General features: G+C 39.9%; 1 protein-coding gene across 1 annotated transcript in view; it reads right to left on the bottom strand.

Annotated features, from left to right (window-relative positions):
• Positions 1-23,215, bottom strand: part of FAT4 (FAT atypical cadherin 4) — a 147,477-nt gene that overhangs the window by 57,831 nt on the left and 66,431 nt on the right. Inside the window, exons 2-6 of the mRNA XM_087737872.1 lie at positions 13,781-13,912; positions 9,583-9,844; positions 6,715-7,065; positions 1,474-2,396; positions 569-743 (exon numbers count right to left, since the gene is read on the bottom strand). Of these exons, the coding sequence (XP_087593998.1) occupies positions 569-743; positions 1,474-2,396; positions 6,715-7,065; positions 9,583-9,844; positions 13,781-13,912 (1,843 nt within the window). The remainder of the gene's footprint in view (positions 1-568; positions 744-1,473; positions 2,397-6,714; positions 7,066-9,582; positions 9,845-13,780; positions 13,913-23,215) is intronic.

Consider the following 23,215-nt stretch of genomic DNA (forward strand, 5'->3'; position numbering starts at 1 on the left):
CACGCCCTATTTTAAACTGAGAGAACTTGGAATACATTTGGGATTTTGGAGCAAACGTATGACTGGATGTTGAGCAAAGCAGAAAATTAAAATGTTGAAATGTAAATTGCCATTACTTTTCAGGGGTAAGATTTTGGTAAGATTAACTGAGCAGTCCATAGCTGTTTTCCAGCCACTGATTTGACCTGTCTGCACATTTCTGATGACAACATTATATTGGGTTTTATTGCCATTTATATTGTTTTTTGTTGCCATGCATGAGGCTCTTATGACCTAGGTAGGACCACTTACTACTGCAGGGCAAAAATCAACCTACCTAAATCTGTAGTGAGTGCTACTAATATCAGACGACTAGACATAAGGATAAAAACTTGATTTCCAGAAACCAAACTCCCTTTGACATCAGGTAAGCTCAGCTCTCCCCACAGATATCTAAACTGAAGCTTGGGTACCAATCTCCATCTGCTAAAGTTTCAGACCATCATGAAAATATTTCTTTTCTACCCAGAATGCAATGTTTTCAAGTGACAAGAGGTTTTCACTAGAAGAGACTGCCCATTTGCTTTACCTGCATCAGCAGCTGTGATCAGTAGTATGTACTGCTCCTTTGCCTCCCGGTCGAGGCTCTGCACCAAGCACAGCTCTCCACTGGCTGAGAGAGTAAAGGCTCCTTCTTCATTTCCAGCCACCAGAACATAAGTAAGCTTGCTGTTTAGGCCTTGATCATCATCCCTTGCTACAACCTACAAAAGCAATGCAAACACATGGGAAGAAATATCACCAACTGATGAGTGCAGGGTCTGTAAAATTTTATTGGGATAGAGGAAATATTCTCTATGACAATAATCCAAATTAACGGATTGAATAATTCAAATGCTTTAAGGGCTAGTATAAATTAGCTGTAATTGCAAAAATGACTTAACACAGTGGTGATGGACTTAAAAGCATAGTTTGAAAATATTAAATAGTTGATTACTTTACACAGTAAAGACTATGTTGGGGCTCAGTGAAAACCACAGATGATCTGGTACAGGCTGAGCTCTGTAGCAAAGCAAGCATGCATGTCCTGCCAGCTGAATCCATTTAGTGCTCTTTCAATGTTTGGCACAGAGCCTCATCCCATGTAGGCAATGATCAGATTGAGAGATTTGTGGCATGAAAGTTGAAATTGAGATGAGAGATAAAGCAAACTCAAAGTCCCAGTGTAGGCAGGAAGACAGGTAGGAAAAATACAAACAAAACTCCAAAGCATAATATAAACTTTTGGTAAAAAAACAAACAAACAAAAAACCCACCCAAACAAACCAAAAGAAAAATAAGCCAACAACCACCACGTTAGACTACAGCCAAGAGGCAACTTTTCAATTGTCTTGCACCTTTTTAATTTTGGAGGAAAGACACTATATTAATACCATATACTGAGGCATGGTAATAATTGTAGGAGATACATATTTATTTACTGAATATGCTCACCTGAAGAATAACTTTTGGGAGCGTCTCTAAATTCTCAGGGACGTTCACAGAGTAGGGAGAAAGTTCAAATGTGGGAATATAATCATTGACATCTTTCAGAATAATACTGACTGTCGTGGTATCGGTCCTCGGGCTGCTCCCACGGTCAGCCGACTGAACAGTCAACGTATAGGAGGGCTTTTTCTCTCTGTCCAAAGGCTTGGCAACTGTTATCACCCCCGTCACAGAATCGATCCGAAAGTCATTATTGGCATCTCCGCTCACGATGGCATAGCGGACCTGGCCATTTGTACCTTCATCTCCATCTGTAGCAAGCACCTGGATTAAATCCGTCCCTGTCAAAGTATTTTCCCCCACCTCTACTTTATAAAGCTTTTGGGCAAAAAGCGGGTTATTGTCATTAACGTCCAGGACTATAACCACCACATCTGTAGATGAAGAAAGGGATGGCTGGCCCTTGTCTGTGGCTACCACAGTCAAGGTGTAGTTGGACACGGCTTCTCTGTCGAGCTCCCCAGTAAGCCTCACTTCACCGTCAATAGTGCCAATGCTGAATTTGTTTCCCATAGGCCGGAGCAGACTGTATTCGATGTAGCTGTTTGGACCGCTGTCGGGATCAGTCGCCTGCGCTTTGAACACAATCGTATCTATTGGCGTGTTTTCTGGGACGTAGGTCAGCTTCGGGGAGATAAAGCTTGGAGGGCTGTCGTTCACGTCCAGCAAAATAATTGAAACTTGGGCTGTGCTTGTGTACCTGGAGGCCGGGAGAGGGGCCATGTCATGGACTTGCACGACGAGGCTGTAGAAAGACTGGCTTTCCCGGTCCAAAGGCTGCCTGATGCTCAGCACCCCGCTGTTGTTGATGCCGAACTGCCCCGCGCTGTCCCCGGACGCGATGCTGAAGGACAGCTGCGAATTGGAGCCTGGTGGGGTGGGGAAAAGAAAGGTAGAGAATGTGACTTCATCCCACCAACCTAGATATAAATGTTTCTGGCCTCATTTCCTATGGAAATGAGGACTGTACAATCATGCGGACTGTTCAGCCTCCTCCTCACCATGTTTGCATCCATCCGCTAATTTCAGCCAAGTTTCACAGTGGGGCAGAAGCCTTTGAAATAATTACTTTCTGACAAGAGTTGAAGAGAGAGAGAAGGAAGGATGTTAATTGGAGATGCCACAGAGGGAATGGCTAGCAGAGCTCGTCTCTGAGTTTCATTCAGCAGGAGCTGTGCAGTAATTTTTCCCTATCTACAATGGTTAAGGATAAAGGTTTTGAAAGGTCTTCCTTCAGAAACCAAGACTCAACAGTTCTGCTGCTCACTGCACAGCTGTTTTCCTCCATTATCCCCAGTTCAACTAAGCAACATTATTATTAATGTAATTATTTCATGAATTCTTCCACCCAATTAAAAAAAGCCACAACCAGAAACTCCCAAGCCTAGCTGTAGCAAGCCAAGAGTGAATACTGGGGAGAGGTATGATTCCCATATACGGCATGGTATTCCAAAATATCAGTTGAACAGCCCTCATCTTATGATCAAAACATAACTAGCAATTATGGTCAAGGGAGAGATTTATAATTCTGGTAAGGGAAATGCATTCTGAATCTTGACAAGGCTGTGAAATGACCTTAAATATGCCATACAGGAAACAAATGTATGTCACCTCTTCAACTCTGGAGTTCACTCTAAACAACTAATTTTTGGGAACACCTGAATTAAATGAGTCTTCTCTCATATATATACACACACACAGACATACACACATACACACACATATATCTCTCTTACTCCTACTTTAATTTTGAAAATTTTGTTTTCTTGTTTTGGGTCATAAAGACTGTGATTTAGGACTAGTAGATTAACAGACTGTTCACTACTAATTTACCCCTCAAACTCACCTTTTCACGCAAAGAAACCAACCTGTCTGCTTAAGTAGCTGATTACTTTGCTGTGCGTTTTGTCATTTTTACTCAGAAGCTCTTCTCCCTCCGACTGAATTGCTTTGATAATAAAATTATCCCTGCATTAGATTTATTAATCTCTGCTGCTGATTATGCTCAGACTTGGGAACTCTAGTCTTACTTGTCTTTCCCCCAGCGGCTACTCTAATTGGCATCTTTCCCTCTCTCTTCTTTTCTTGTAGGAACTTAATTATAAAATAAATAGAACCAAACATGAAAGACAAAATATTTTAATGCAGTTAAAGAAATTAATACATTTATATACCGGATATTAGCGTTTCTATATTACTTTGATCAAGTGAAGCACTGTGAAAGTTTAATGCTGTATTTTCAAATGACTAATTATATGGGTGAAAGTTTTCTGATTTCAGCAAGGCACTTTCTGGCAATTCAAGATTTTTGTCAATTGACTTTGGAGATGGGTAGGAATTAGACCTTACAGAAGAAAATTACTTTAAAAATACTCTTTTTTTCCCCCCAGCGTTTTCTATGGCGGTGTTTGTTCCTATAAAATTTACTGCTTGTTCTTCTTTATCTCACCTCCATGTACCTTTTCATTCCTTGTCCTGTGTTGTCATAGGTTTCAATGCTGCTAATGCTTACATGGATTAAACTGTGAAGCACAAGGACAGTTGCTTAAATATCAGTGGAGCCAGGACCATCACTGAATGAACTATTCTTTTTTAAACACAGCATGCCAAGCTGGCATCGTGCACCTCATCCATCTCCTCTCCCCAGGTTTGGAGCTGGGCTTTTCTTAGGGAGAATGTAAGGGCACCCTCTTTGCTGAGCTTTGGGTTTATTTAACCTGAGGGTTAATCTGAGAAAACTCTGAGTGAGAGCTCAGACATGGAGCCACCAATTTCATGATGATGCTCTTTTAAGGGTCTTGTTTCTATTTTCATTTATTTACTAATGAGACAGAAAAAATATCCTACTTCCCCCCCCCCCCCCCTTCTGTAAATACCTGTAGAGTCTAACTGGGAAATCCCACTGGTTTTTGTCTGAAGGAATATCTTGCTATACTTTTTAACAAATAGACAAGCTTGTGCTTTGCCCTGAGATCTTTCCTGTTAATTTGATGTGGAAAAAATTAAAATCTGAATCTCAAAATGAATGTGTTTAAGGAAACTGAGTTCTTTATTGCTCTGCAAATAAGCCAGAGCTGTAGCTGATATTTACTATGCCTCTGTATATGAAACTGTCCAAGCTGAGATAAACAGCTACTGTTTCCCAAGGGGTGTGTTGAACAAGAAAATGAAAATGGGAGCAGTATCACTGCCACCATGTTTTTGTCTTTTATTGGTGTTTATCCTAAAACAACAGGCATACCTCATTATAAAACAATGTCTTTTCAGAGCTTCTTCAAACTATGGGATCACATAACATAAATAATTAGTGAAATTATATTTGTGTGCATTGAGTGCATTATCTGTGAGCCACATGCAGAGGAGTATAGTACCAGCTATTTCTGTACTCTAGATAAATAAAAGATGACACAGGATAATAAGTTTGGGCTTGAAACAGAAACACCAATAGATCATAACATTTGCTGAAGTTACAGTCCTATGGGGGAACTCAACCTGGCATGCTCTTGGAATGAAATTTTTGCCCTAGTAATTTTAAATCCAGCCTGTTAGAAAAGTAAGTGTGCCATAAAATATGAAAGGCAAGATATCTGACTTTTCGTTGCATTGCTCCTCAAATACTCGTTTGCTTCCTTGATAATTGAGTGCATGATGAATGTAAAATGATACGTCAATGCTATGATATAGTTCACATCCACTGAGCGCAGATGGAAATTAACGTGTGAGGTACAAGAGAAAAGGAAAACAGACCCATAATGGTTAAATGAAATTAACTTCCAAAAAGATTTGAAACCAAGCATTGTACTCCTAACAGGAAAATAAGAAATAAAAGAGGAGATAGATTAGACACAAACCCATTTATGCACAGGTCTGAAGGAACAATCCCTTCCCTGGCTACGCATAATGCAAGCACAAGTTCGTCCTCCAACTTATAGTTAGCTTACATAAAATAAAAGCTTTAACAACAGTGCTGAAAGAGAGATCCATGCAAGAATAGCCAATATGACCAAGTTATAATTTCTGACTTGTTGGCTTATTTTATGGAATCTCTTCTCGCTCACTTTCTCAGTTTGATCTCAAAACCAGTTGCACAATTTTTACCATGGAAAGTTCTATCCATCAGCACAAAATTTATGTTCCCACAAAAATGTTTGAGTTCAACAACTCAGCATTTCCTGAGGAAAAACTGTTTTACTGAATAATCTTGATCAGCTCAGTCGTTTTACATGCATAAACTGGCATTTCTCAAAGCATGTAGGTGCTTTGCGCTTGAAGCACACATTTCAGTGTAAGACATTTCTACGGGCTTTACTGAGCCGGTGTCAAGTTGAGAGGAGACAAAGTTGCTTAACATGTCACAAAAATAACCTTCACCTGTAAAGTCACTTTGAGTGTTAAGAATAATTTTGTATTAAGTCACACTGACTAATGTCTGTGGACACTTTAGAAAATGCAGTACACTATGGAATGATTTTTTTTTTTAATTTTATGGCCATGTTCCATAATTATTCTTGCTTGGACATAAACTGAATGGCAAAATGGTTAAGCAAGCTGTAAAGATGGTATCATTTACACTCCAACACATTAACACCTTCTAGATGCCATAAATAATCCCAAGATTAAAGCTTATTTTAATGAGAAATTTTCCCATGATCTCTTGTAATCAGTCTTTTAACTTCCACTATCAATACCCTGTAGATCACAATTCTCTTCATGGTACACTTAAAAGTTATAGTACATTTAAGATGATTCCAGATGACATCTCATATTGCCAGAACCTTATTTAGAATATATTATAAACTTCAAGGAAAAAAACAATCTGAAAGAACACTTAGGTCTAATTTAAATGTGCAACCTAAGCACCAGGGGAGAAATTATGGTGTTCAACTGCTGTAACACACTCTAGGTAAAATATAGCTCTGCAACTCATTTCAGCAACAGCAGTTAAAAGCAGTATTTGATTGTATTTTTAATTTATCACAAATAAAAATAAGGAAGAAACCACCCGCTTAAACCTAATGTGAAATATGAGAAAAATAACTTCTATTTACACTGCATGCAATGAATTTAAGCATATGATGGCATCCTAAGGATAGCCCTAATTTGCCCTTTCTACTAGGTCTTCTACTATGTTGCTAAGGTGAAATATGTATTTATCATCAGAGACACAGAATATGAGGAAACGCCTACCATCATCCGCATCAGTGACGCTGAAGTTGAGAATAGCGGATCCTGGAGACAGGTTCTCCATCAAAGACGTGCTGTATGAGGTCGTGCTGAACACTGGCGGGTTATCGTTGATGTCCAGTATATTGAAATACACCCTGATGGTAGTAAATTGGCCTCCCCCATCTTCCGCGCGGACGGTAAGAATGTAATACTGCTGTGCTTCGTAGTCCAGCGCACGCGTCAGGTTGAAGACTCCGGTAACGGGGTTTAGGAAGAAGATACCCTCTTCATCATCTTCACTTACGGTGTATGTGATTTCCCCGTTGATACCGGAGTCGTCGTCCGTGGCTAGAATGGCTGCCACTAAGGAACCTGCACATCACAACAGGACAGCAAAATCAGTCACTCGCAAAAGGCAGCTCACTGGCGTGGTCAGAGCCAGCTCATCATCAAGCAGCTCCGTAGAAGTAGAGGTATCCTCCAGTAGAAATTGAAGCCTCAATATTGTATTACTAACTGCTATGAAAGGTTTCTCAAAGCTGAAAGGAAGAGTATTCAGTATGATGTTTATTTTAAAGGGCTACTAATAAAACACCAAGAAACGGCTGGGAATATTTGTTTTTATCTTTAAACGGGAACATTTCCAGATTAGATATCAGCTGGGGCAAAAATACCTTTTCTCCTGCTAGGTATTTTCTTTCTACAACTCCAAGGACCCTCTCCTCCACGCAGACAAATACAAGTTCTGAAACCTTCTAGATATTTCTTTCTAAACGCAGAAACCAAAATGTCAGTACATACCAAATATCCCGGCTCTACTTTTTGAAAAAGTGCCTTCGCAGGGTAACTGCGGTTAGAAAACTAGAAACCTTATAGGGATCTGTTCTTCACTGTTTTCTGAAATTCAACTCCTTGTGAATTTGTGCCATTGTTTTCATTTCTGCATAGCTGCGTTCATACGACCGACCTATCTTAGTAAAGTTTGGAAATTAATGTCATTTTTTAGTATTTTGAACACTAATTATAATTAAGATCAGCTCATTTCCAAGAAAGTAAATAATTTAATTTCTTTTCCATGAAACCAGATGAATTACACATGTTCCAGCACAGTTAACTATTTTCGAGCAATGGGACAATGAAAACCACTTATCATCAGAATGAAGAATAGTGCTACAACTTCCTTTAATCGAGCTGAATACACTGGTATCTCTTACGTCCATTTGATTACCTCACACTTTAACCTTTCTGATTGCGCGTTAATTGGTGAAGATTCGTCTGTCCCGAAGCTGGATGGGATTATCAGCCCTGCAGCGAGTTTGCAGCACAGCAGGGTCACGGAAGCTCAGCAGAGAGCTTTGCTGAGGCCCAGGGAAGGTACAATTCCCAATTACAGCTGCCAGGGGAACAGGGATTACTCTCTGGGATACAGAGTGGAGCCCCAAAGGGGAAAGCTCGCAGCGCTTCCCCTCCCGACGAGCCTGCCAGCTGCTTCGGGACTGCTGGAGAATGGAACAGGAGAAGCTGCAGCACGTCAGGTATCAAATCAGCCTGTTTCTTCCTTCAGCGTCGATCACTGCTGAGCCGGGTATCAGGCACAAATGTACACCCCACAAATGATTAAAGAGAGAAGCCTTGTCTTATGCTTACCAGGGTTATTCCTGCTAAAACAGACTGAGCCTCAGGACTCTGAGTGACAAGAGAGAAGAGCATAGCTGGGGAGCAGCAACCAAACCGCCCCGTGCTACGCAGACGTCTCGATTACTTCCAGATCAGATTCCTGATTGCAGTGTAATCCTTTAATGCAAAACACCGCTGAATTTTGGGACTGTGACTGTGGGACAGAGTGCAAAAGTTGGAGGCATGGGGGTAATCTTGGTTGGCCCAAGCTGAGCCTCCCACGCGTAAAAGTCAAAGTCCTAATAAAAGCTTGAAAGCTATCATCATTTCATTTACATCTCCTTTGTTTATTCATGTTTTAGAACAAGTTTCTAAGATGCTTCAGTTACTAAGACCAGCAGATACTGCTTTTATACCAGCACTCTGTATAAAACCCTGGAAACTATTTATTGCGAGAAATATTAATTTCTCATCTGGAGGCATATAATATAGCACAGCTTTGGAAAACTTTTTTTTTGGTCTAAATAGTTTCTAGCTTACAACCTAACTTTGGAACACCAAAACACTCTTGCATATGAAACAAGCTTTAAAAGAAGAAAACAACTTAAGAGGTCAGTGATCATGTTTAGGAACCAGAATTAATTATCTAAAGGTTAGATTTTCTACAAAAACCTTGTCAAAAACAGAAGTCAAAGATAAGATCAAGGAAATATGATGTTAGGGTTAGTAACTAAGCGTGTGTAGGGAATATTATTAAGGAATCAGTGTATTAATGGCTGCTCAATGGTGACCCATTTTGTGATCCTACACTTGATGAATTAAGCACTGTAAGTCATATTCACTGAAGATGGCTAACTAAATCAACACTAGCATCACCATTACATCTTTTTCATGATAGGTTATACTGTTTGTGTCCTGTAAGTTGTTCCTCCTCCTACTTTTCTGTTTGCTACTTTTTAAGTAGTCGCACTCAGAGGCTTCCATTGGGATACAAGCGCAATTCCTATTCTGCATCTAGGATTTATTTGAGTGGCAACTATTTCTCTATTTCCTATTGAAAAGAAATTTGACCTCACTAGTAATACAGATTTCCTAGCAAGTAGACTTTCAGCATGATGTGATTCCCTCTGTTTCAACACCATCTAATAGATGCCTTCAGCATCATCTGCCTCCTGGCCAAGTCATACAGGTCTGCTACCTGCTCCCCCTCGACTCCCTTTGGATTGACAAAATGAAAAAATTTAGTCAATTTTAGCGCCATTTCCTATTTACCTGGAGTGGCATCTTCTGGGATGTCGAAGGAATACACTGGTTTGGAGAATTTGGGGATATGGTCATTAACATCGCTAACAGTGATGTTTATTCTCATGTCTGAGGACTGCAGGCCGTCATCAGCACGAACCAGCAAGGAGTACTTGGAGCGGCGCTCCCGGTCCAGGCGCTTCGTGGCTATCAGGTCTCCTGACTCAGGGTCAATGTGGAAGCTATCATCCGCACCGCTGATAATAGTGTATGTGACAAGGGCATTGGCTCCCTAAGTAAAAACAGAAGTGGTCAAATCAAGTTATTTGCCAGGAAAACCACATCATAATTTTCAGTAAGACAAGAATCGTTCCAGTAACTGCACTTGGCGAATATTTTTCAGAACAGTTTCCTTTAATAAACAGCCTTCCTGCCCAGTCCCTGCTTCAGTCCCCCAGTAAAGATGCATACGCACACAGTTTTTATTTATGAGACGTGAAATGACGAGATTACCCAGATACTTTTTGCTCCACTGTTCATAAAAGGATTGCATCCAGTCAATACCATGAAGCTGTGATACCTGTTTTAATTTCAAGCCAGCACGACTGAGCAGCGTAACATCTTCCCTCTTAACAGGGATCAGTGCTTATTCTTCTTATTTTATGTTCAAAGGTTAAATTAAATCCCTGCCAGTGGGATCAGCTCTGCCTTTCCCACTCTCTGGAGGTGGGATGGAGGGAAGAGGAGAGGGAAGGATGCAAGGAGGGAGGACCAGGGGCGGCCACGTGGCAGCTCCACCACCCAGCATGCACGGCAAGAGGTGCAGCTCCCAGGCAGGAGAAACTCAGGGAGCTGTGCTTGCAGCAGCCCCTCAAAGGCCAGTTTCTGCATGGAAATACATTTATCCCTGCAAATAAACAGCCCCAAAGCGACAAATCATGTGTCATTAAAATCACAGTTCTGATCTTTTGGGTTGTGCTAGAAGTCAAAAGCATTTGCTTTTGGGTCAAAGTATCTCATTCGTCCTTCGAAAAAAAGGATTCATATGGACTTTGAGCATTTTGGTTAAAAAGAAAATTAAGGAGAAGTAATTTTACGTAGAAAGTGGTCACTTCTTTTTTTTCCCTTAAAGGTTGAAATAAAAACTTAGGAAAAAAATATGGAAACTTCCATTCAAGAAACATTAACACAGTGCATTTTGCCTCAGCCCTACTCCATCACAAACACTGAGAGAAGTCACATGCATCCAGTCTGTATCATTGATTATTAGCAAGAAAATCAATCCACCTTACAGGTGTTAGCTCTGAGGAGTACTGAGGTTTCCTAGAGAAAGGGATGCTACCTGAGCTTTGTTTTCATCCACCTCCTGGGGATGGGTTGTGCAGTGTGATGCTGCAGCCAGAGGGTGGTCCAGGGGACATAAGTGACTGGCTAGAGCACCCAGCTTGGGTGACATTTCCCCCAAAAGCCAGTACTCAGCTATAAATTTTGCTTCTTAGCAGACTGACATTGGTCTTTAAGGGAAAACAGAGACCTAAGATCCTGGGGTCACATCCTTCTTTTTCCAAGACAAGCTTAAGGGCACTGAAGGTTTGGTAACCTCTGACATCAGATGCATGTACCTATACCCTGCATGCTGTGAATAACAGATCAAAGAGATCAGGGAGAAAGAAATTCTATAGCTGTTTCAAACTCTCTTGCCTAAAAAAGCAAATCAACAGAGATAAACACCCGCCCGTATTTGTGAGATGAGAAACAAGCGTTAGCTACCTGACCTTATTAGAGTGCTTCATGCCAAACATTTCTCTGGGGTGTTGTTTCAAAGAGTTGGACTCAGTTAACTGATAAAATGAAATTTAGAAAGAAAACAAGGTTCTACAGGTGCCCAGCCCTGCAGCATGCACTGCTTCAGTGTACACAGCATCTGTGTGCTCAGGTGTACCTGGGGGATGTCACACACTTTCCTGCAATTGTGTAGCTTAGCAAAAATATCTGATAAGAATTTAAGATTTCAGAGGTGACCACATTCTTCACTGCTTGTTTGACTACCCAGCATCCTCCTCATAGAGTGCAGCTAAAACCACAGCCATGTGCGATACTGGTTTAATCAAATTAGTAACTTTACATGAGTTAGGTGAGAAGCAAAACGAAATACAGATATGTAAAACCTATTAAAAAGCTGTATAGAAATTTCCCATCGACAACTGACTTCAAAAAGTTGAAAAGTGCTAGAAGCTGTTGTAATTGTTAAAGCCTTTGGTACCACTTAGCACCTAGAGAATGTCTTTACATCTTTTCTCAGATCTCTGCAATGTGCTTATTATAACAGACAACGGTTTGAAAGTTGCTGCCTTCATACTACCATTTTAAAATATTTGTAAGAGGGGTCCTTTCACGTCACTCAGCCATGAGTTTTAAGGGTTCTGTCACTTACCCTTTTGAAGCTAAAACTTTGATTCTGAAAGCATCTGTGCGTGTAGCAAAGGCAGCATGCCATTTTACTGACCTGCATATATGAGTTGCATGTGCAAAGAAAGAAACCAGAAAAGTGTAATGTCGCAGGAATATTATATGAAAAACAAGGAGCATTCACCATGCCTTCAACTTCAAAGAGGGAGATGGGGAGCAGGCGGGAAAGGCAAGTATGTCAACCCCAGACTGCACAGTGCTAAAAAATCTTGGACTCTTTGTAAAGGGTTTGAGTTACAAATGTTCTGTTAGGGAAATTGAAATCATCCCTTTTTATAAAAAGATTGACTGATTTCTATCTAAGGTAACAAATCAATTCCCACTGGATGGAGTGCTTCAGAATGGATAACATATTAGGTGCAGTTTAGGAATGGTCAAAAAGAGGCTGAAGCGTAGTATATTGCTACTTAGATATCCGTTTGCCATATCACAGCAGAGAGCGATAGTTCAAGATTTACTTCTTCCTAAAATGAAGACAAACAGCTACAATTTCTGTTACAGATATGCACCTTTCCAAAATCCTATTTTTCGTCTGTATGTCAGACAGCTACCAGAAAATACAGGAAAGAGTAAAAAGTTCATAATCACATTCGTACCATTCCTGAGGGTGTTCCAGTGGTTCTCCGTGTAGTAGTAAGATTAAGGACACCAATTAACAATCACAGGACAACTAACCAAGCTAACACAAAAAAGGCCAGAAATAAAATTCTCTTGAGGGGCTTGAATTACCTTACTATTTGCATGCAAGAATTGCGCATTGTTGTCAAGTGTAACCCTATATTTTAATGACAACACAAACTTTGCATGCTCATATTGACTCTTTAGGCCTTTCCCCAGCGGAAAGAATCATTCAAGTGAATGAAACAATATGATTAACGTTCTCATAACTTACTTTCCAAACAAAATGAATACATCAAATTATACGTGGATATATTTGCCTGACGCGTACAACAAGACTGCAATATCCCTTACTAATCTGACTGGCCAACTGTTTAACATCAGTTGCTCAAAGACTTTTGCTAGTTTCTCAATAACCTGTTACTTGTAGCATCCTCACAGTAATGAATCTAAGCGGGCAAAATGATTTTGCAAACTGGTTCATGTACAGAGCACATATTCTAGCATCATTTCTTTTCCCCTCTTCGTGGTGAAATAAAACCTTCTTTAGGAAAGGATAATATTAAGTAGCTCTAGTCAAAGGGCGAGCAGGCATTATCAAAAGTTTTCTTGTTCTCCAAGGCTCGTCTCACATGAATTTTATTGCACATCTTGAAATTGGGCTCAACTACAACATCTCTGCTTCAAAGCTAGTTTAGATCTCAAGCTGTGGTCTTAAACTGAATGTCATTAAGTCTTTATCAAAAGCCGGGCAGTCCAGCACCTTCGCCAAGTCATCGGGTATGGTGTATGATGAGACTGATAACGAGACCACCAGCTAAAATCAAAATGTGGGGCTTCTTTGCCATTAGTGGTACCGCTCATTAAGAGGTGTTAGGAAAACGTTAACTCGTTATATGCAAACCAGTAAGCAGCCTTCAAGTAACAGAGTATTTGTCTCACTTGCTCATGTGTGTTTGCCTGTGTGCGACTCCATGATACCAAATACAGTTTTGTGAATGGGTCAAACGCAGTTTAAAGCATGACCACAATGACTCCCAAGGCCAAGCTCTGACAAAGGGAATGAGGGAACAGGTAAAAACATGTATTTCCAGAATAGCAGTTTTAGTACAGATATTCAAATATGAAACCATGCTCCTACCTCATCAGCATCCATGGCTGTCAGCTGCAATATTTTAGACCCATCTCCTATATTCTCTTCTACGGTCAGATCAAGCATATCTGTGGGGAATACTGGTGGGTTGTCATTGATATCCTGAAGTGTTATTTCCACCTGTAAAAAGCAAGAATCGGAAAAAGTTGTGTGAGCACTGTGACTTAGACGCTGATTGGATCTGAATGGTACAAATCACATAATTTTGAAAACAATCAGGTAAATTGTTCTTAATCACATGAATTAGAACATTCCCAAATCACACCAACAACAGGAAAAACCCCTCCAGATATTAAAATTCCACATTGTTATAAAATACTCATAGGAAAGCCTCTAACATAAATAAAGTTAATTTGACTTGTTGATAGCAACTGATTTTAAATGGTTCTAGTCTAGTTTATATTGGAAAAGATCCACTGATAGACTGTCATTGTAATCCTCAAAGTCGGCCCCTGGAGGACAGCTGCCAAGTCCCAGGGCAGGAGATCATTCAACCATTAAATGCTGCCTGACATAGAGATGAGGTGGTGTAAAATTCTCTCTGAAATGTTTATATATTGGCAACTCTCTGTTTTGAGGGAGGAAAAAACACCCTTGCACTTTATATTTTTTTAAAAAATAATCCGTTTTTCTCTCTCTCAAAGTTCTCCTCTAATTGCAAACATAAACGTTACTTTAGAAGCACCCACTAGCATCTACTCTCCTTGCCTATGCACACCTAAACAAATGTTCTTTTCACATGCGATATTTGTATGCTTTTCTAAGTAGTAATGTCAGTTTCTGAAAGGTTGTTGTGTGTTACTTATTCCTAGATTTTCATAAGCAAGATTGCTGCCCTGCTGATGCTAATTCAAAAAGCTACAGAGCTCCATTTTCCCTTGTTGCTGAGTATGGCATGTAACATTCCAAAAAAGAAAGAGAACACAGCTGGTTTACATTTATCATGAAAAAAAAAAAAAAAAAAAAAAGGCTCTTGTCTTGGACCCAAAATATTAAATGGCCACCAAACTCTGAAGACCCACTAATGAGGAAAGCGAGTAGCTGAAGGAAGTCTGCCTTTATTGCTCAATCAAGGAATAGAGAAAGGTAGATAGGGCTGGTGCACAGGAAGGGAAGCAAAGGTATGGATGGCTTAAAAAAGATACCTAGGTTGGCAGACCAAATATTATTTATACTATGGTACCTGCCATGCCATTATCCACAAGGGATCTTCCTGCACTTAGTTGAAAATATACGGGTTAGGCTGCTCTGGATGTAATCAACACAGACATCTCTGGTGATCTGAAGTCTATGATTTCTACTATTTTTAGCCACCTGCCATAATATTTTCTTTTTGTCATTCTCTTCTCATACGACCACCAGCTGCCAAGCCATTCTGACTTGATCACCAGGACGATCCCAAAGACAAGCACTTTAGTGACGGAGGCTTGGCTGTCCCCGCAGGACAACTGAGTCACCTGAGCTCACTTACTGCATCTTTCCTCAAGCTCTCAGTAGCTGCACCCTAGGGTTATCAGTCCTCTGTGGGCTTCCTGAGACCACATCCTGAAGGATGCTCCATCTTTCTATCCTCCCAAAGGCAACTGTTTCAGAAAGCCTAACATTTCCACCAGTGCCAGACTTTGTGATGGAACAGATTTGGTGCATTGTGCTATTGTTCTTCATCAAAATCCCTGAAAATATAAATTGCTGTAGACATGTAAATACTCTGAGAGTATACTGATCCTCACACAGTTGTCTCTTCTGCCTCAGAGGATGTTTCTAATGCAGAGAAGGCTGCAAGGAGCTCAGCTGTTTCCCTGGTAAGCATTTTTCCTCCAGCAGGATTTCTTCAGAGGGTGGAGAGATCTAGACCATTGTGAACGTTATGGCTACATTGGTCTCTGCTTGGTATATATACCGTACAGGGAGACACCTTCCACCTGGGGATCTAAGCCATCCTCAGTCACCTCGAGTAAGTGAGCTTTTTTCTTTTAGTTATTTTATTTTTTTTCAGTTTGTGTTCGGTAGTAATGCCCATAGTAGGTTACTGTTACTGCCCGAACTTTTCTACAGCATTAAAGAGAACCGAAATGTCTTTAAAAACCGAGGAAATATTACATTAATATTATAGATATATCTGCTGGAAATGCAGACAAAACACTGGTCCTATAGGCCTTACATAGCCTTCTATAGAAGGCCATTATTTATTTATACCATATTTAATTCCTTTGACCATTCACAAATGGTACATAAAATACTTCATAGCCTGAGACAGATTGAGCCAGGAGGTTTATCGTCAAATTTAAATCTCTGACAACAGAAACACAAGAAGCGCTGACCAGAGCATCACAAGCAACGATCTGACAACTAACTAACCAGACACAAACTTTCAGAGAATAAAACAGCCTATGTTGGTTTTCATGGCGACTTCTGCATCTGGGCAACAATTAATCACAGAAATGGGAGAGACGCAGTAGAAATGACAGACGAAGGATCTTGCCAGCTATCCTTGCCAAGCGGGTCCTGCTCCATGAACTGGCACAGCAAACTATGTATGCTCTTCTGCTCAAAGTATAGCATTTCCCCAGATATGGTTTCAAGGTAAAGCAGCTGCGCAGCTCTGCAATTTATTTATTCATACCATATATGTCATGCACAGCTAATGTTTCAGCTGCAGGTGACATTTCACCACTGGAACCCATTTTCATGATGAGAGATTGCCCTTTGTAAAAATGATATGAAAAATATAAGACAGCTTCTGGGGTTTGGGGTTAGGAGCTGTGCATTGCCTACAGCTTGCATAATGTAAAATAGTCAGAATCCAAGAATACAGATGGCTAAGGGGACAAAATAAATTAATTATAAAGTCAGATTCCAGGGAACTGAAAAGAAAGAGAAGAATAATAGAGAAAGTAATTTTATCCGGAAAAATCAGCTCACAAGTAAACAAAGACTGTATTTTATACTGAAGACGTGCTTTAGATGGTGGAAAAATAAGAAATTCTCCAATAAGGAAGAGAAATTTTTAGAAAGAGACCACGATATTTTTAAAGAGCATTTACACCATGATTTACTATTTATCCACAGGGCTTAGATAATGCATATTGCTTCATAATTCACTGTTGTCTAAGTCTAATTAGCAACCTGTGTAAAGCTATCTTTTTACTTCTGCTATAACTTATTACTTCAGCTTACACATAGTACTGCAAACCTAAGGAATAAGATCCTGCGATGTGCCCGTTTGCTGAAATTTTACTCAAGTAACACATCTCTGAGAAAGACTTGAGAAAAATCTTCACATTTTCCCCAGACCAAAAAAGTCCATTAAGTTTTATGCCAAAGGCCTCATTTAAGAAATTATACATCCTCAACGAGTTTGGTTGTAAATTGAATGTCCAGTCTTCTATTCAGGAGTTCAGAAATTAATTTCACTTTGAAATTATTTCAGAAGCTCCGCCCCCAAGCAGAAGCTCACAGAACAACCACAACCACCAAGTCTTTCATTGCCACAGGGTACTAGAAGATTTCAGTATGTCTTATCACACCTTTGCTGGGGAGGAAAAAGAAAAAAAAAAATCTACAAAGCTTTAATCAAAAATCTAAACTAAATCTCTCACCAACCAACTGCCTCTATCTTTCTAATCTCATATTACATTTGCATAAAGATAGCAGTGTGCGTCACTCGGATTCTTGAAATACACAATTTGATTAATATCGTATGCTACCAATTAATAATTACATGCAATTGTGCTTCAGACTTAATGAAGGCAAGACAAGGTGGTCATGGCAGTACTACCTGCCGTCTGTACCATGGGCATCATGTTCAGAAGGGTCTACAGAAGGCATGCTGTGCTCTCAGCTTGCACCGACAGCAAAACACCCACCAGAGACAACAGCAAGTACAAGAATAAATATCTAGGAAACCAAAGGCCTCAAAACCTGAAATATGCCACAGGAAGAAAAAAAGGGAGCTTAAGGGATTTGTCCAAATCTTGATCCCTGGAACAGGAAGAAACCATTAGGTGACAACATCTGTACAACTGTAGAAAGCAACATGCCCAAGCTACATGGAGAGTGATAACCACCACCCCCTTTTCCACATCTATGCAACATGGGGAATATTCTTGCCTGACCTCAAATCCGTCAGTCAATGTGGCTCTCGGATGCAAGCCAGAGACACAAACCAGTCACCTGAGAGTGTTCCTTGGACCACTCGAAGTACTGCACTATGACCAGTCTCCAATCAAAACCAGACTTGTATTTCTGCAGAAGCCATGGGACCATAAATAGTCACAGACACTTCTAAGTCTGTTAAGACTTTGATGGAAAACTGATGAATAGATTCAAAATATTGCCTTGCTTTATTTCTTCAAGGTGAAATGAAAACATCAGAAAGCTTTGTGCTATCCATGTGCGTGTGTGTGTAAATCTCCACAAAATTACTCTACTTTTGCACAAATTCTAGCATAATGCTTTTCCCTCATGTTTAATGCATCTAGAAAAAAGACTGAAAATTAAAGCTTTCCCTCACAGTTTATTCTGCAGAAAAATGTGTTGCTTATTTACTATGCCTTGTAAAATAAACACAATAATTTTACATATCAGTTTCTATGCAAACTATCTTTGGGTGGGGTTTTTTGTTTGGTTTTGTTTGTTTGTGTGTTTATGTTCAATTCAACCTATATTAAACTTAGATGCAAAAATACAGACATACAACAAACCACAGAGATTAGTAAAAGTACTGAGTCAAACAATACCACAAATTTCCCCGTGTCTGAACCAAATTTCTCATTCTGCAAGCTTAGTAACATTCTCACAATAACACCATGCCCCTGCCACTATTACAGATGGTCAACCCATCCTCATCTGTGACAATCTCATTGCTGCAGCCTGCTGTTGTGGACATGTTCAAAGCAGAGGAAGTATTAATTACCTTGATCTTGTTACAATTCTTATTTGCTGCTCAAATTAGTCTCTTGTGTTTCTCCTCCATAAACAAACTCAGAACAGATTGAGGCAGGACAGCACTCGCCTCAAACAGTTTTGCCTCAACTTACTTTAGATGTAGGTGTAAGAAAAATGAGAGTTCTTTTCTCCATTCAGACAAACCTCAGGTCTTAACAGATACAAGGAATCATACCAGGACCTCACTTATAAAGCATACGGTATCTGTTTAAGCATTTAGGGCATGAACCAGAGCACAAGAAGTCACTGGGAAACTCACTGTTGTTTCAAAATGTTGTCTTTACTTTGAAGAAAGTAGAAAACACCCTCTTTGGGTATGGCATTTATGAGGAGTCTATGTTAAAGAGACTCTTTACAAAGAGTGATGCGGCAGTGTAAATTCTTCAATAGCTTCATATTTTGTACGCGATTCTGAAAACAATTTATTCGGGGGGCGGGGGGGGAGGCAAGGAGAAACTCAACTATCATCGAAACCAAGGAAAAAAAGATTTTTTTTTTTTGTTAACCAAAACAATTATGAGTTTGCATTTGAATAAGCTATTCTTATACTTATTCAAAATAATTTGTTGAATTAAGAAACAGATGCTAAAAGATGAAGAATCAATCCACTTCAAAAATACTAGTACCCCAGACAATTATTACTGAACAGGCTAGACAAATTCCATGCTCAACATAAAAAGCTTAACATGAGAGTTTTATTCTGGAACAAGAAATTGTTTTAGTGACCAAACTTACTGGGTTTATGAGCTACAAAGGTATGTAAAATAAATCATTGCACTGGAAGGCAACGTGCCAAATTCTATCCAACCGTAACACCTTCTAGAAACCAATGGGCTCATTTGGCCAGAACCTATCCCTCCGTTTTATTACACTTATTAACATTTATTTTTCTTTTATTTCAAGGTGAGGAGGGTTTATGGACAGAATACTTTTCTAAAGTTCTTCCATCTATTGAACAAAAATGAGGGGAAAAAAAGATGCCACAGGAAACTTGAATGAGCTCATGTGGCAGCAGCAAGTTTCACCGGGAGTCCCAAAACATGCGCCGTAATTCTTTCTTGCAGCCACCCTATCCATGTTACACGCTTGATCAGAGATCTACAGATAGAACACGATCTAAGAAGAAAGGAACTCCCAGATGTCTCACGCGTTCGATGCTTCTTCAAATACTACAGCTAAGATCAAACAGAGTGGAAAGGCAACAGCTTTTCTTTCCATTTGTATGTTGTTGAGTCATTCTTCTTCCCTTTGCTCGCTGCCGTGATGTTCACTGCCTCTCTCAAGAGATACCATCTAATAATCTACAGGCAGCATTGGCACGCATCGCCCTGAAGACTTTTGTTTATGCTTAAGCCATTATATGATCCTTCATATTAAAAAAAATTAAGGAGTTTATTCTTCTTTGCTGGAGACTGTGGCAGCGCATTATCAATTTTAAGAGAATAAAAGTGAAAGGATTCTATTCCCCATCTCTTGCTAAATATTCTAAATAATATCATTCATGATGATAAAAGAGAAAAATTCAACTATTAATTTATCACATCCATGTAACTAACTGAAGAACCCGGCCAACATTAGTCATTTTTCTCCTGCCTCCATCACTTTGGCCTTTTTGTTCATCCAGCAAACAATGCTTTGCTAATCCTGAAAAACACACATGTATGTGTAGATTCCTTTTTTATTGACGTGAGTAATCATATTGGCTACTCACATCAGTGAAGTTATGGTTATATTAAGTGTTTGCAGGACCAGTGTGTGCATGCTTCCTCCGAACTGTGAAGGCAAAGGAACAGAAAGTTTAAGTATCAGAGTACAAGCAAGCAAAAATGCACTTCCAGAAAGAAGAAAAATCCTGTTTTAAAAAAAAATAGATATATATCTTGATATTCCTAGAAAGTCTCTAAAATAATGTTTCTAATAATGATAAAAACCTATAGGCTATCCTGAACCAGTTTCCCACCTTGCTCTAACTAAAATACTGGGAAACAGTAAGCACGGGGGTGAAAAATAAACACTTATGTTTTAAAATTAGTTGAATAACCAATAATAGCAGAGCTCAGGAAGGTGGAAAACCCGAACTACAGACCATGCATATTTACAATTTCCACAACAAGATGGAAAGCCCATTTATAAAGAAAATATCCTGGGACAAGGCAATAGCTTTTTCTTAGACAGAGGCTGAATGAGGCATCTGAATATCCCATTTTCCAGAAGGCAAACAATCCCAGTGCATGCTAGTACAATAAAAATCGCATTAGTCTATTGTGCTGCAGGCCAGCAAACCTGTTAAACAGAAATACAAAGTTGTTAAGAATCCCACTATTAACAGTGGGAAGATTGCAGCTGGGGCGAAAATGTGAAGAAAAAAAAAAAAGACAACCTCTAAAGAGATATTGTTTGGAAAAAAAAGACAAGTTTGAATGTCCAGGGGCAGCAGCAGTAACTTGATCCTTGAGTTTTGGGGTAACACCTTTGAAAAAAATCACTGTAGTGGATATAATCCAAACTCCTTCTAGTACATTTCAGGCAAAGTCCCTAATTTTAGGTGATGGTGACAAGTGCTTAGGCAACAAATGGATGTGTCAACCATACACTTAGGCCTTAGACACTTAGGATTGCTCCACAAGAGATCGGGGCACAAGACGTCAGTTCAATATCTGAACTCAAGAGTACCTTAATGAAAGAGAGGATGTGAAAGCTGTCCTGGGCTACATGACTGCCCACTCCAATCACCCCAATGCAGATCAAATATCGACCCAGCAAAAGACAACAGTTTGAGCCCATCTAGAAGAGGGATTACAGCAATATTTCCTTTTCCCCCACAAAATCAGGAATCACTACTGATTACCAGCCTTGAAATTCTTTGGAAACTTAGGGCTCAATGCATTCTGTCAACATGTTTCTTTTTCTCCATTAAACAAACATGCATGGAAACATAATTAATAAGATTTATATGTAATGCTGGAATTTCCCAGGTAATTTTAATCCGTGGGCTCTAATTCCAGTATTTTAACACCGCATAACTTTCCTGGAGTTAAAATCATATTGTAAAGTACAGTTTAGTAAGGCGATTTGATGTTTTGCAACCAACTCACTTTTTTAAAGCATCGATATTTTCTAAAAAATGCTGGGAGATCAGAGTGCTTTCAAACACTCAGTGATTTAACTGACACTATCAGAAAAATCATAGAATTGTAGAATAGTTTGGGTTGGAAGAGGCCTTCAAGGGTCATCTAGCCCAACTCCCCCTGGCAACGAGCAGGGACATCTTCAACGACATCAGAGCCCCGTCCAGCCTGACCTTGAATGTTCCCAGGGATGGGGTATCTACCACCTCTCTGGGCAACCTGTCCCAGTGTTTCACCACCGTCATTGTAAAAAATTTCTTCCTTATATCTAGTCTAAATCAGGTGTAAATCTGCTTTCATTGTTATTTAATAAAAAGATGTCACTTTCTTGTGTTGTCTCTAACAAATACTCAGTGTTACAAAGAAAAGGTGCCATAATTTGTTTCTTCTTTCTCTCCCCCCCCCCCCTTTTTTTTTTTGTTAAGGTGACCACTGGGAGTTACACTGCCTGGAGTCTTGATTAAATGTTTCACTACATCCAGAACACTTCATCATGCAGCACAGCCAAAATCTATTATGGCTTGCAAGTGACTCATGCTTTAGCTATGAGAAGACCATAATAAAGAACATTTTACATAAAAATGCCAAAAAGGTTGGTAATTTAATCTTGATTCTGAGTAGGTATGCAAGGTCTCTGTATCCAGCCTGTGCAGACAATAAGGCATTGTCTGGAAACGCGTTACCTACTGTGGTTTCATCTAACTTTTCGGCAAAGTCCAGATGATACCGCCACTGAGAAGAAATGGCTCATTCTTGCGAGAGAGCTGCAAATACCACTTTTAGCAGATATGCAGTATGATTTAGCCATTCATGCTAGGAGTTCATCAGTACCTGGGCAGAATATTCATTAAAACCAGCGACACGGGAAACGGCATTATGAGCCCATGAGTAAACATGTGTGGCTGATAAATTGCATCTCTCCACATGCTGACGGAAACAGACGAATAAACACCAGAGCAGCATACAGAAATTAACTTCAGAAACTGTTATTTGCAGCACTTACTCCTCGCATGCATACCACACATCACAGAAGGGGACACAAGCGGCATCCTGACACAGCCATTAACGAAAAAAGCATTGGACCCGGGCACTTGTCCCTGCCGCTCAGCAGCCCCCTGGTCTGAAGTCAGAAGCAAAGATGCTCTCTGGGCTCCCTAGACTGACTCTCTCCACTTCAACCAAGCGATTCATGCGTTCAGATACCCTGTCAGGTCACTCCAGGCAAAGATTTGCCACAATGTTGTGTTACACACCCCGGAGCACAAGGAAAAAAGGGTCGGATATTCAAATCTTGAGGAAGGGCAAGTAAGCAAACAATTCAGGCTATGTTTCAATTACTGGTTATTTA

Source organism: Nipponia nippon, unplaced genomic scaffold (genome assembly GCF_047370975.1).
Source record: "Nipponia nippon isolate SJK-2023a ecotype South Korea unplaced genomic scaffold, ASM4737097v1 scaffold_6, whole genome shotgun sequence".
NCBI classification, from domain to species: domain Eukaryota; kingdom Metazoa; phylum Chordata; class Aves; order Pelecaniformes; family Threskiornithidae; genus Nipponia; species Nipponia nippon.